Source organism: Pelophylax lessonae, assembly GCF_965119305.1.
Source record: "Pelophylax lessonae genome assembly, chromosome: 4".
NCBI classification, from domain to species: domain Eukaryota; kingdom Metazoa; phylum Chordata; class Amphibia; order Anura; family Ranidae; genus Pelophylax; species Pelophylax lessonae.
In genome coordinates, this window is record NC_138771.1 from 70,383,357 (window position 1) to 70,397,894 (window position 14,538).

Here is a 14,538-nt window from a genome sequence, read left to right on the forward strand (position 1 = left end):
AGAAGAGCTTACAATATTAGCTCCTTTTAGCTGTTCATCTGGAAATTTCCTGGCCGAGAGCTCAAAGTCAACAACGTGGATGGGGATAATGGTGATGTCATTACCCAAATAAGGTAATGCCCATATTTGGGAAATGACCTGTCACTGGGTGGGCGGAGTCTGATGAGGAACTGGGAGACTAGTTCACCATCCGGTCCTCTTTACTTTTGATTGACAGAGCATAGCAGTGGGTGGATTCCAAAGCCGCTATAGGCTGAACAGTGGCTTTTGATCCGACCACTACTGTGCGCTGTCAATCAAAAGTAAAATACACCTGATGGGGAATTAGTCTTTCTGTTTCCACTGTCTCCTAGTACAAAACTCCTTGGCCATGTGCCTGTCAGTGTGACGGGTGCAGTGCTGGGGGAGGAGGGGGGTGAGCGCACTGAGGAAGAAGTGTCCAGTATAGGTTCTTCCACCTCAGTGCATGTAGCAATGGATTTATGTACCTAACCCTGACAGGCATATGAATCGGGTGCAAGCACCGACACTTTGTTGCTGCTCCCCAACAGAATTCTAAAGGATGTCTAAGACACCTTATATGAATTTTGCTGTGTATATGTAGAAGCTGTACACTTGCCTTAGTAGCCATAAAATAATTAATTGGCCCACTCTATAATCTCTCTTATTGAGTTGTGTATCTGGACAAAAATATGGATAATATACTGAACCCCCAAATGTTCTAAGGGTGTCAGGCAGCCTACAGGTTTAGGGCCCTTTCAAACACCTGTCCTCTATTCCAATAAGCAGAGAATACATTAAGGGGTACCCTACTGAATCAAAGCTAAACAGTACAGACTTCCATGTCCATTACATTTTTTTTCCCTGGTGGGGCTAATTGGCTCATTAGGTGTCCGCCTATTAAATCCCTTTATCTTCAATCCGTAATATTGGTGTCTGAAAGAGTCACCATTCCTTTCTGGACCTAGACGGACCAAGAGGTGATCATCTGGTAACATCCACTTGCCATTAGACTAACATGGAGTTTCGATTCATATCCACCTGAAAAACTGACAAGCGGATCTGATCAGAACCCCATTGTGCAAGAGCCCTTATTTATATGGGCATCAAAAGCAAATCAAATGCAGTATGGTTTCAGCTGCTTTTAAACCAAGCATGGTATGGCTTCAAGCTGCTTTACCATCCACGTTGACTTTGCATAAGGAAGAAAAGCAGCTCAGGCACTAGCATAACCCTGTATACATGAGCCCCAAGTAGACGCCCGGGGAATTTACATATGATCAATGAAACTATAAGAAAATCGCCCTAAATTATTTATGAACCACCAAAGCAAAACAGTTTATAATCAGAAAAATGAAACCAGACCACATTCACATAGGTACATACATCGTTGGGCGTCTTCTGTTTCGTTGTTAGAGCGGAAAATTCCATCTTGGATTTCATCCAACCAAAGAACTGCAGAGTCATCTTTTGTTTCCTAGAGGGCAAACCATTAAAAATAAATGCTTGTACTAGGAGCCATGATGTAAAGATGATTTGTCTATCATCTGTAGATCACATTACAGCAAATATGCACAATATTTCTAAATATAAATATCTAATCATTGACCAGCAGAGGGCACTGCTGTCTACCTTAACAGAACTATGCAGTAATCAGAAGATGTTGGATTTCCTCTGAGATCAATAAGATTCATGAAGACACCATTATGAAAATCTGTGTACAGTTAAAACCCTTTCAGCACTAATTAATCTTGTAGATAGCTTCACCTCTAAGAAATTGTAAAGAAGTGTTGCTAAAACTTGGGACTGAAATAGTCCGGAACAATGGAATATGGGAAACTAGGATAATACAGAATACTTTATAGTCATCTACAACATATGCTACGGGCTACATGGCACAGCAGTACTATGTGATTAAAAGTAGATTTGAAACTCTTTGTTATAGGGAACATCTGAATTGTTAATTGCATTATTTGTTTAATGTGCCTTCCGGGCTCGGGCGGGTCTGTTGATTGTCCTGGGTTGGCTGCACGTGGCTTGGCAGCGCTCTGAATATATGGAAGGACGCAGCTGGGCCTCGGAGCCCATGTGAATGAGCCCGTAGTGATTCTTTTATTCCCACCATTCTTTTTGATATTACTTTTTATTTTTTAATGTTATATGAATGCCTTGTCCTACTTTTCGTACATTATACACGATCATACACTTTGGTAATTACCACCTAGGCTGCGATCTAACATTTATTATTGATCATTTTCCTTTTACTGTATTGAAAAAAATACATTAAAATAAAGAAAAACAGTTCGAAAATGCTATTCGGGCTTAGCAGTACCCAAAAAATGCCCCTTTTGTCTTAAACTCCCCATGAAAATCATTGCATTTCCTGTGCCTAGACATTCCTGAGCCTAAACCACCCCAGCTGTATATCTGCAGTATTAGATCATTAAAATCAAACTCTAGGCACACACAAACTTTTATTAATATACTTATCAAAAACTACGAAGGATATAAATGAATTTTGTGTGCATCAAAAGTTTTTGCAAACTTTAAAAGTAGAGGTGACATCATCACTGTGCTGTACATAGACTGTGCAGAGAGCAGAGCTGTGGGAGGGACCCAGCAGGCCCCACCCACTACAGATTGTCGGCAGAAAATTACAGGTTGGGGCAGAGACAAGGCCAGTCACGCAGCACGAGGAGAGAGAGAGAGAGAGCAGTGGTGATCGGTCTTTATTAAAAAAAGATCCTGCACAGGAGGTGAAGTTTCAACTTCGTTACTGCACAGATCCAAAAAAAATACACAAAGCACACCAAGATTCACATAATAATACACACAACAAATGTATTTGGTCAGTACCCCAGAGTAAACTTTAGAGCTGAATTCCAGGAATTCAGCAACTTTGCAAAACGTGTAGGCACACTATGAGTTAAGTCCAACTGGGTGTATGTCAGCTCTAGAATTTATCTCCATTACTTATATGTGACAGATTTATTGCACTCCTAGAACACACACTCCAGCTGTCACACAGCAGCTATGCCCGCCCTTCCCCTCTGCTGCCCATTCACAGAAGCCGTTGTATTTTGTGAAAGAGTTCACATAATACAAAGGCTTCTGTGAATAAGCAGAAGAAAGAGGAGGGAGGGCACAGCAGTTCCAGCAACTCTGCTCTAGAAGGAATTAAGACCACAGTGAGCAGCATTGGAGCTCCAGAAGTTATCTTCCTGGAGCAAAAATCAGATGTGAATAATAGAGATAAGTCTACGAGACGGTAGACACTTAATTCATGCTATGCCTGGAATTTTTACAAAATAGTTGAATTCCTGGAACCCAGCTTTGAAGTGGTTCTTGCTCCAGAATGCAAGGTCTGCTTATTACATGTTTTAACCCCCTCCCTAACATCATGGGCATTAAGGTATGTTGCCTTAAAGCTGAACTACAGGATGCAAAAAAAAAAAAAATACCATTGTAGTGGAGCCCTCTGCACTACAAGGGTAAATGCTGATTTAGTCCATGGATAAAGGAATAAACAAGTATTTGTACCTTATTCCTCACTCCCTCAGCAATGAGCACTCCCCTCTTCTCTCCGGCATTGTACATTCCGACGTCAGAAGGCCTATAACTAGCTGAGCGGTGAAGGGAAAGGCTTCGAGTTAAGGTTTCACAGCATGGTGGAAGCCTGCCAGGGCAAGGAATAAGCTAAATATTCTAGTTTAATCCTCTACACCTAGACTTAATGAGAATTTAAACCTTGCACTGCAAGGAGGCCCCTGCGAGGGTAATTTTTTGCTGCTGCTGCCCAAAATGGGGTTTTAAGGAAGCCCATTCCTTTGAGTGGCATGCCAATTAACCACAACTGACCTAGACATACACTTGCACCATTTTTTGTAGTTGTGGCACATCACAGCACACAGTAGCATATTACTGTGCATTATGAAGTGCTGCAATATGCATTGATGTAATGGGTGGCATTTATGATGGATGGCAGTGCGACGTGGGCATGATCATGCAACGTATGTTAAAACAGTGTGTTACTACATCTCATATATGTAAAGCTGGTCTTAAAGAATTCACACTGAAGCCATGTAGTTGCATATGACATGACACAGGGGTTGATTTACTAAAGACAAATAGACTGTGCACTTTGCAAACTGCAGTTGCACTCTGCAAGGGCAGTTGCTCCAGAGCTTAGTAAATGAGCAGAAGCTCTGCTGACTTCCATCATCCAATCATGTCCAAGCAAATACGTTTTTTTTTTTTTTTTGTTTTTCTTGTACGAGATTGGGTTTTCTTTGCAACGTGAACTTTTACCTCATTTACTAAGCTTTGGAGCAACTGCACTTGCAGAGTGTACAGTCTATTATCCTTTAGTAAATCGACCACAGAGAGCCTAATGCACTCAAAACTGAAAACACAGTGATGTTATAGTAAACCAAATCTAAGGTTAATAAATTCATCTCAATATGGCTAACCCTAAGTGGGCAAGGTTAGAACGACTTAGCCAGGCTGAGGGTCTAGATGTCAATATTAGCATTATGTCAAAAGGCTCATTCAAAAAAAGTAAAAAAAAATGAATACAGAAGTGAGCACAGCGATGCTCATGCAAACAATTATTTGTATTAAATTACTTGTATTTTATACCATTTTCAGACTTTTCATAAATTTAATATTTCATTATATGCAATAAAAATTGCAATTTGATTTATTTTTCTTATGTATAAATTAGGAAAATTTAAGATGAAAACAAGAGTTAATTGTGCTCTACCAGAGTAATGGAGCCACAATTTCCTGTGTGTAAGGCGTGATATTTAAGCAACAACCAGCACCGTATTTTCCTTGCAGATAAAGAAAAAAAAGATCGTTTTCATAATGAGCTGTATCCTGTGCACAGGCCTTTCATAAAACCCTCCAGTGATGACTAGTCATAGTCAACGATTGTTCCAAGAGACCACACAAGCTGTTTACATTAAGAAGCAGCAAACACTACTTACCCTTTGTATAAATGTTCTCTGGTAATACAAAACTATCATTTCTTCCAAGGCCAAGAAGTTTGTGGAGATCAAATAAATCATAAACCAAATATAAAAAGTGCGATAGCTGAACGAGCTATTGTGGTGGCAACTTCTGATCTTTCCTGCTTGGGAATATTTAGGTGCTAAGGACCAAAGTTCTATAGGCAGGGCTTTTTTTCAGCAGGAACGTGGGGGAACGCAGTTCCGGCACCTCCACAACTACATGTATGTAATGGCAAGGGGTGCTGGGATGTGCTTGAGGGTCTATTGATGCTGGTGAAACTATTGTTACTGCAGGAGACCTATTTTTGTGGAGGAAGAGGGTCTATTGTTGCTAGGGAGGTTTTCTGTTGCTCGTGGGGAATCTATTGTGGCTGAGGGGTGGGTCTTATGTTGCTTGGGGGGGGGGGGGGCAATCGTTGCTGGGAGGAATCTACTTTAGCTGACTGCAGGAGGGTCTATTGTAACAAATGCCATACAAAATACTTGGCACCACAAAATGATACTTGGTTCTGTATTCTCTAAAAGGGGTGGTACTAGGAGGTGGGTAAGGGGTGGAACAAATGAATGGTGCTCGGAAACGGGTAGGGGCGGAGTCAAGGGGTGACTCGAAAGGGAGGAGTTCCTGCACCAAATTTGCTGAGAAAAAAAACCCTGTCTCTAGGGCTATACCAACCATGGATGGGGGAAGAATGGGAATTATCAGTAACATTATGAACATGAGAGGACACAATTTTTTAAATAGATGTTAGCTTTAAAAACATTGAACTCATACTGTATACTTTTGTTAATTTAGGCTATACGTTATTTTTCTTACATTGGAAGGATCACAGAATCCCCACTATTTATTCGTGTTCAAAACAGGCCTGCTTTTTAAAGTCTGCACTGAAATGGTTCCACTGGTGTTAGTCTTTTCCCAGTAAAACAAATTGCACAATTGTTGTAAATGACTAAAAATGAATGAAACCTATTGACAAGTCCAACTGCAAACCCCTGTGTGTTATTTTTCATGGCGGGTGAAGCAGAGCGGGGAATTCGCCAAAAGTGATCTGTGGGTAAGGAAGCTGTGGCTTTGCCTGCTGGGGAGGGAGAACGCGTGAGTGCGTTGGAGATTACCATCACAGAGGAAGTGAGAGAATGAATGGGCAGAAACATATACAGTAATATTAAAACACAGCTATGAGTTAATGCTAATAAAAGGAGGAGAAGGCTTTAGAAAAGAAGAACTAAGCACCATGTGCATCTATACTGACAGCATAACCTCTGCAATAATTTTTTGATAGACTCCTGTGCCTCTCAGTTCAGCACATATGGAAAAAAAAATACATATATATGAGGACTTATGGATTGCTATTTCTCCTTAACTCAGTAGGCTTGAACGAGGAAAATAATGTTCTGTGCCTGTTAAATAAGAACTTTTCCTATTGAGCATTTTGCAAGAAGTGGTGTCGCTCACCACGATATGGCAATTATGGGGGGCCCAAGCATATAAGGCATCACATAGATGATGAATTTTCTTTCATTCAACCAGTAGGTTGAATTAAAAAAAAATTACTGTATTTTCTGGCGTATAAGACTACTTTTGAAAATGGGGGGTCGTCTTATATGCCGAGTGTAATATCTCCAAGGTAACCTAAGTATAAGTATTACCGGTAGATGTAATCTCTCAAGACGCTGGCTGTGTGGGAGTGCTGTACTGGTATACTGTATGTACCGTAGCTTCGGCTACATACAGTGTACCGCGCTGAGCCAATCAGGGAGAGCAATGTATGCTATTATTGAATGCAAAGCCTGCTCGGATTGGCAGAGTAACATCAGCCCCGCCTCTCTGACTCTGCCAATCCGAGCAGGCTTTGCATTCAATAATAGAATCCATCGCTCACTGTGATTGGCTCAACGCAGTATACTGTATGTAGCCGAAGCTACGGTACATACGGTATACCGGTACAGGATTCCCGCACAGCCAGCGTCTTGAGATTACATCTACTGGTAATACTAAGGGTACCTTGGAGATATTATGAGAGATTACATGTATTACAGTACTAGGGTACCTTGGAGATGTATGAGAAATCTGATGTTTTTCAATGGCGTTGCCTTCCTTCGGAAGGGGGGGTAGTCTTATACGGTGAGTATAGCCCAAAACCTATGTTTTAACTTAAAAATTAGGGGGTCGTCTTATACGCCCAGTCGTCTTATACGTCAGAAAATACGGTACTTGATTCTCCTATCCACACATTAAAGGTGGATGGGAGAATCCTCTTGCTGAGCTATTGTTTCCTGACAGCAGGGAAACCTCCTCACCATCAGAATACACTGATCAGCGCTGGCAGCTATAGCTGGCAGCGCTGGTCGAGCGGCAAAAATCCAACAGGGCGGTTGTATAAAAGTCGATTCGTAACCCCCCATAGGTGTCAAAGGTAGTGTGCCTTCAAGTTTCATTTATGTTAACTATGGTCCCAGCAAAAATTTTGCACCGCAGTCTAGAACTTCTGCAGAATACATATAGACACACCTTAAGGAAAATAGTTATGAAAGAACAACTCCGCTCAAAATTCATTTCTCTGGTTTAGGATGAGTTGACTAGGGTGTGACAACTAGGGTGTGACAACCTGCTAGATCTTCACTTCTGCTTGAGACCCCAATAGGGAGATCTCACCCCACACATTACAAGGCTGTGAGACGCCAAGGCATTCGTTGAAACCTGAGTTACTGCTGTCGCTAGTCAAATGGATTACTCCTTTGCATTGGAGGATACAAAAACACAGAAAAGCTTTATTATGCTACTTTAATGCAATGGTTGTCAATTTATGAAATATGGAGGCCTCAGCTGTGACCCCTGGCATCACTAAGGAGTCACACATAATGTTCAGTATATGTAATGCTGCAGAAGAGTGTCAGATATACTACAGTAGAGACCAGTACTATTACAGCTCATTTACAAATCAATGCTCCTAATATTGACTGCTGGGGAGTAAGAGCTGCACAACCAGTCCCAAAGGAATGCAAGCAGCCCTCAGGCTGCAAATTAGGAACCAAGGTTTCAAATATTCTACATTGCAAGCAGTTCACTAGTAACCTGTTTTTTAGTTTATCTATCAGCTTATCAGAAGCCAAGCATGGGGAGGCTCCCAGACAGTCTTGGATAACCAGCGGGTGGCTCAAACCCTAACACACACCAGCAAGACTTAAGCCCCTTGTACACACGGGCCACACAAATGTCGAAAGGCATCGGCCGACTCAAGAGAAAATTGGCCAACATTCGGCCCATGTGCACTGCACCCAGTACACCAGAAGCCAACGGATGAGAGCACTAACCAGAGAGTTCTGGCGGAACACAATAGTACAGCGGAGGGGATTGCTGTAATAACATTGCATAGTTAGTACAGCGGCTCCTCCTGAGCTGTTTGTTTTTTTTTGTTCAGCCCTGCTGGGTTGAACAAACAAAATCTAGTAGTGTGTACTAGGTTTAAGGCTGGCCATAGATGATTTGATTTTCTTTCTTTTAGAAAATCGCTTGTTTCTGACTGACTGTGTTGATGGGGGAATGCCTACCACGGAGTTACTGTATTCTCCCGGCAGAGGGAGTCATCCTAGTCCAGAGGCCAGTCCATGATGAATCGTCTGAGATTTCAACTGTATATGGCCAGCCTATGCTAGCCAAACACCTTTAGATGCCTTCATCCATGCTAAACAGTATGGATGTAGGAATTGCCCCTGCTGGCTATTGGCATCAACAGGTAGAAGGACCAATGGCTGTTGGATACCAAAACCTGACTGCATTAGACTGGATACAGTCACTGTTCAGCTGACACATTTCCACCCAGCTCCTTCAACTAAAGTCAATAGATCTATAGACTTTTGGCAAGCCAGATAGTGCCAACAGGCTGTAATTTGAGCAGGCTCACATTTTTTAATCTATGAAAGATGGTATTACCCACACTATGGGTTTTTTGATCAGTGTCCTGTCAATTAAAGTGCATACAAAATCATGTGTAAATGGTTACCACTTATTGTAACCAATAGTGAAAGTGCATAAAAGGTCACATAAATAAAATTAAATAAGATAAATAAAAAAGGAGCTGCTGCTATTGTGAAAGGTTGTAAAAACAATGACAAAAAAAGTTCTTAAATTTAGCGCTGCTTTCTTAAATCAATAAAACATGCTAATATAACATAACGTGTAAATACAATCAATTATACTGTACATAAAGTGCCAGTGCAATTAATAATGCATAAAGTGACATTGCAATCAAACAAGTAAAAGCCCTTCAATAATAATAAGGTTCGAGTGCTAGTGATGTCTTCTCATATAGGATTCAGGTGACACTCCGTGACTCCCCTCATGAGACCCCACTCACAAGCAATATGGTCAAAACCAGCGTGGTATATGGGTGGATGGATTTAGCTCCTTCCCTCTCTGGCAGTGAACAAGTCTCTCAGCATTAGGTTGGTAAACATTCCAATGAAGAGAGAGATAATTATAGCATATTACTGTTTGCTTATTGAAAGATTAAAAGCATAAATGCACTTACAACAGTGATAAAATTTCCAAGCATAAACCTGTCAAGGCCTTACCATGCCCTCCTGTTGGCAGCCATCTTGGACATGTGCAGACTACTGCCTCTTATAAACTCTGATTGCATCATCATTTGCCTGCTGTATGGGTGTTGCACAGTGATGATGCTGCACACCTGACTATATCTATCACCTGATGGGTTGCAGTCCTTGCCCTTGTGTTTGTGCTCCAAGGTGCATCTCTGCTAGCAGTCTTCTGTTCTCCGTGTTCCTCTGTGTATGACCTGGCTTGGCTGACGACTCTCCTGGCTCTCGACCCTGCATCGGCAGACGACCCGCTTCTAGACGCAACCTCGGCTTCTATGACTACCCGTTTCTGGACCTGACTCCGGCTTGTTCCTGCTCCCACTTCCTCACTCTTGCTGTGCGTTTGTTGTTGTTTGCTCCAATAAACTGCTTTATTTCACCTGCATCCCCGTGTGGTCTGGTTTCCTGCCACCCTGACCCTATCTTTGCCAAAGCCTTACCAAAATGCCCTAGATTCATATATAGATGCACACCAACATTGAAAGATAAAATTGTGAAAAGTATCCCTGACCCACCCAAAAAAACGGTCACTTTCTTAGACCAGGTGGGATTTTTCAGGTGTGGAAAATGTCTTACACGCAGAGCTTGAAAGAAAAACAAAAAACAACGCACTTTCAATCTAATGCTACATGCAAGTACTGTATAGGAAATTTCAAGGTTCATCACGTTTGGCAGTACATAAGTCACGTACCTATTAGGATGTGAAATTAGTTAAAAAATTTATTTTGTATATATTTCCTTATATTTTTTTTTAAAAATTTATTTTTTCATTCATTTATTTTTATATATTTACAAATTTTTTATATTGTGTAATTTTTTTTATTATGTGGTTATTTGGAACAATTAGGTTTTATTCTTAATTTTTGTATATACATTTGCATTCTTATTAATGTTGTAAATGCATAAGCATGGGTTACGCGGTTCATATAGACGAGAACAGGTAGAATTATTATATGGGACATATATATCCATTGGTTTATATTTGATTTATTGGTACCCAGCTACATTGTAATTGACCAAACTCCATGTATAGTTACCTCTTGATGATTTAATGTTGGCACATTATGTGGGAACTATTACAAGGGTGGAGACATATGAAGGAAGAAGTAATCAACAAAAGGGGTGTACCAATATGGCCAACAGTAAGTGATAAAGAACCTCATAAGTAAGAAGTAATAGTGCCAGGTATACCAATATAGCGATCGCACCACTTCCGGCTGATAACAGCATCGTAAATAGGAAGTAACATGGAGAAGTGGGAGGAATTTGGTGTAGTAGGGGGAGTTTAGGATATAAGAGAGCCAATCACGAGTGCCCCCAGCTTCTGAAGAAGCCCAGTGGGAGGGGCGAAACGCAGCAACGGGGATGAGTTAGAGACGCCAAACTGACAGCTGATACGAACGCTGTGGCGGCGATTTATGCTTTTAATCTTTCAATAAAGCAAACAGTATTATGCTATGATTATCATTCCCGTCACTGGAATGTATACCCCCTTTATGCTGAGAGCCTTCTTCACTGCCAGAGAGGGAAGAAGCTAAATCCATCCACCCAAACACCACGCTGGTTTTGATAATATTACTGGTGGGGACTCAAGGAGGGGAGCACGGAGTGTCACCTGAATCCTATATGGGAAGATATCACCTGCACTCGCACATTATTATCATTGAAGAACTTTTACTTGTTTGATTGCACTATCAATTTATACATTATTGATTGCACTGGCACTTTATGTATAATTGATTGTATTTACAGGTTATGTAATATTAGCATGTTTTATTGATTTAAGGAAGCAGCGCTAAATTTAAGAACTTTTTTTGACATTTTTTAATCTAACAATTTAGAAAAATGCCATTATCTTGCAGACATTATATACTAAAATAGGGGAAGGAAGAGCAAAATCTTGTTCTAAGTTAGATGGCATATGAGTCTGCTGTGCCCAACCAACCAGAGACGACAAACATTCAAGTTTCACATATTCATCTCTGTTTTTCTAATATTTTGCTAAATTTGGTTGTTGTCCCTCAACATGTGAAGTCACTGTGTGTTGGGTACACAGCACTTTTCAGAGCTCATGACTAAATAAGGCAATTTTGCCCAGGCATGTTGTGTAGCCTAGTCTGGCAGCCCCTGAGCTCACTGAATAGAAATGGTTATTTCAGCCCAGCTCAGCAGCGGGAGGAAATGCTTGGACTGAAAATCAGTTCCTGTACAAATTCTCTTACACCCTGCAACGGAGCCAATGCATGATCTGGCTGGAAGCTTTAACTCTTGTTTACACTCTCATGACCGGAGTTCTTTCTGCTCTAGCTGCCCTATACAGCATATTGTTAGTTCATTTTAAAAAAAAAGGGGGGCCTTATAATGCTGCTGTTAGGGGCGTCTGACTTTTTTTTTTCCTGCCTCTAAACACCCTTGCATGTTAGCCTATGTGCCCATGTACACTATAGGCATTTATAGGAGTTTAAAGACGGGCATTTAGAGACAGAATAAACCCTCACTGCCAGCGCATCCAGGAGCAGCAGCGTTCTGGCAAAAAAAAGGCTTGACGCGTGTAAACATGTCTAAATGAACGTTAACTCTAGGCGCATTTTGAGATTAAGTGGTAATTAATTTCAATGGCCAGATTAAGTTATCATTGTGGCCAATGAAATGAATTAATGCCCAAGTGCTTGATGCGTTTGCAATCGTCATTTCTGCCAAAATGCTGCTGCCAGGAGGAAAGACTTCTAGAAGTAGAGTGTATCCAGTGTGTTTGAGATGTACGTTTTTTTCCCCCTTTAGATTCATACTTACCTAGGTAATTGCAGCATCGGTCTGATGCTGCATCTGTTCCCCGGCGCCTATAACACTGAGAACCGAGCGATTAAACACTGCCGATCGCTCTGTTCTCACAGCTCCGTGAGCAGAGAGCTGCTGACAGTCAGTCAGCAGCTCTCTGCTCTGCCCCCTCCTTGCTCACTGGCACGCTGGGCTGTGGAGGGGGCGGGAGTGGCCGGCTCAGGCTCTCAGTTGCTCGCTGAGAGGCTGAGCTGGGTGACGGTCTAGGCATGACTCCTATGTTGTGATGACACCCGAGCCTGGACCAGCTCTGTGACATCAGCAGAGAGTGGACTTCCGTCCGGGACAAATGATTGCAAAACGAACTGCACTCCTGTGATCCACGGGAGAAGTACAGCCACACAGCTTACCCCATACTTCTCCTTTAAGCTAACTTTGCCTAGAGTCCAAGCAACTGCAAAGGCATCATGTATGGAGACAAAAACAGCCTTCAGAAAATGCAAAGCATCTCCGAATGGTGCTAGTGCCAAGCAGCCAATCTCCTGTGTTCAGTAAGCAGAAGGGCAGCCGCTCAGCATAGGACCAGGAAGCTAGTAGAGATCACTGGAGTAGCAGTATCTACTTCAGTAATTCCCAGCTTCCAGGTTTACTTAGCTCCAAGCTGGACCAATCTAACTATTTTATAAAGTATTCATACAAGGAATTCTTCTTTACCAAAATTCATTCAGCTTACCATGTAGCATGACATACTGAACGAACGTCAATAAGGGTGCTTCTATTGCAGAAGATTAAGGTATGCTGGCAACATATTTTCTACCTGTTTTAACAAAAGGTGCAGGTACTTCTTTTGGTGCATTTGTGGCCCCAGAGACTCCGACAGGAGTGCATGAAAAACATATGAAAATGCACCGAAAACACATGAAAATGCAGACGTATAAGGAAAAACCTATCCCAAATGTTCCTCAGTTTCCTAAACATTCTGAGTTACGTTTTATAAATCTGCCAAAGGGCAATGCAGCAAATCTTGCACCTTCCAGTCTTGTTTACTGCACAAAATGGGGAAAAAAACAGGAACTGCTATCTCCAACTCACATCTGTCACCCCCCATTGACAGTTATAATCAATTCCATATGACGGGGGATCGGTTTCTCTGCTTGAGCAGTACACAAAGCTTACTGTACAACCCGTCTATTATACACAAAGTCTAACAGTGAGAATAAGTTTATAGCACAAATTATATAAAACCAAGATGTCTGAGTGATGGTACTCTGAGCACAACGCAAGAATGATTATGCTAACAGTAATATGAATCATCGCAGTCTATGACCACGACTAATTCATCAAAAGCGTCTCATATTATAAGGGGCTCGTCATTGCTTGGGATATATATATGGAAACATGAAAGGAGTTATGAAGGGACAACGGCCTGCAGCGTTCGTGCAGTTTATCAGTCTAGAGTGTCAGGACCTTATCACATTTTATGCCTGTTATATACAGAGCTCAGTAACTATGTGCCTTGCAGTTTATATTCACTTTAAACCTGAACTTTAGGAATATATGCATTGTTTTTTCTGCATAATTACATTGGTCCAGTTTGGATCAATGCAGGTATGCATATTCCATACCTGGCCTATCTCTGTGGAAGCTGAGAATCAATGTAGTAGCTGGTGATGCTACTACAGTGATCCTCACTGCCTCTTAGCTCCCATGCTGAGTGGCTCCACTGCTGCACAGTAACCACAAGGAGTCACTCATTTGGCATGGACAACATTCAAAGAATGCTTTGCATTTTCTCAATGGATGCAAAACATTCACTGATTGGACACGCAAACAGAGAACACCTTGTATTTATTGTGAAAACTGCAAGGCATTCCCCCGAATGGGGGCCCTGCCAAGCAGACGACCCCCTAGGATTACTATGCAGAAGGCAGCCGCTTGACACGTGCCTGAAAGACAGCAAAGGATTACTGTTATTGCTGCGATTACTACAGAGATTCTCTGTTTCCACACACTACTGAAGTAATTGTTTCTATCTTCCGGGTGTGGCTGCCGGGTCCTTCAGGCTGCCCCACTGCATGCGGACCACAGGGGCTCACTCTTTAAGCACCCCTTCCATTCACAGAACACTTTCTATTTTTTTTTCTAAAGA

At 41.7% G+C, this 14,538-nt stretch overlaps 1 protein-coding gene across 1 annotated transcript in view; it reads right to left on the reverse strand.

The window, feature by feature from the left end:
* The window catches only part of IQGAP1 (IQ motif containing GTPase activating protein 1), a 284,753-nt gene that overhangs the window by 54,167 nt on the left and 216,048 nt on the right, over nt 1-14,538 (reverse strand). The window contains exon 16 of the mRNA XM_082253376.1: nt 1,387-1,477. Within this exon, the coding sequence (XP_082109502.1) occupies nt 1,387-1,477 (91 nt within the window). The remainder of the gene's footprint in view (nt 1-1,386; nt 1,478-14,538) is intronic.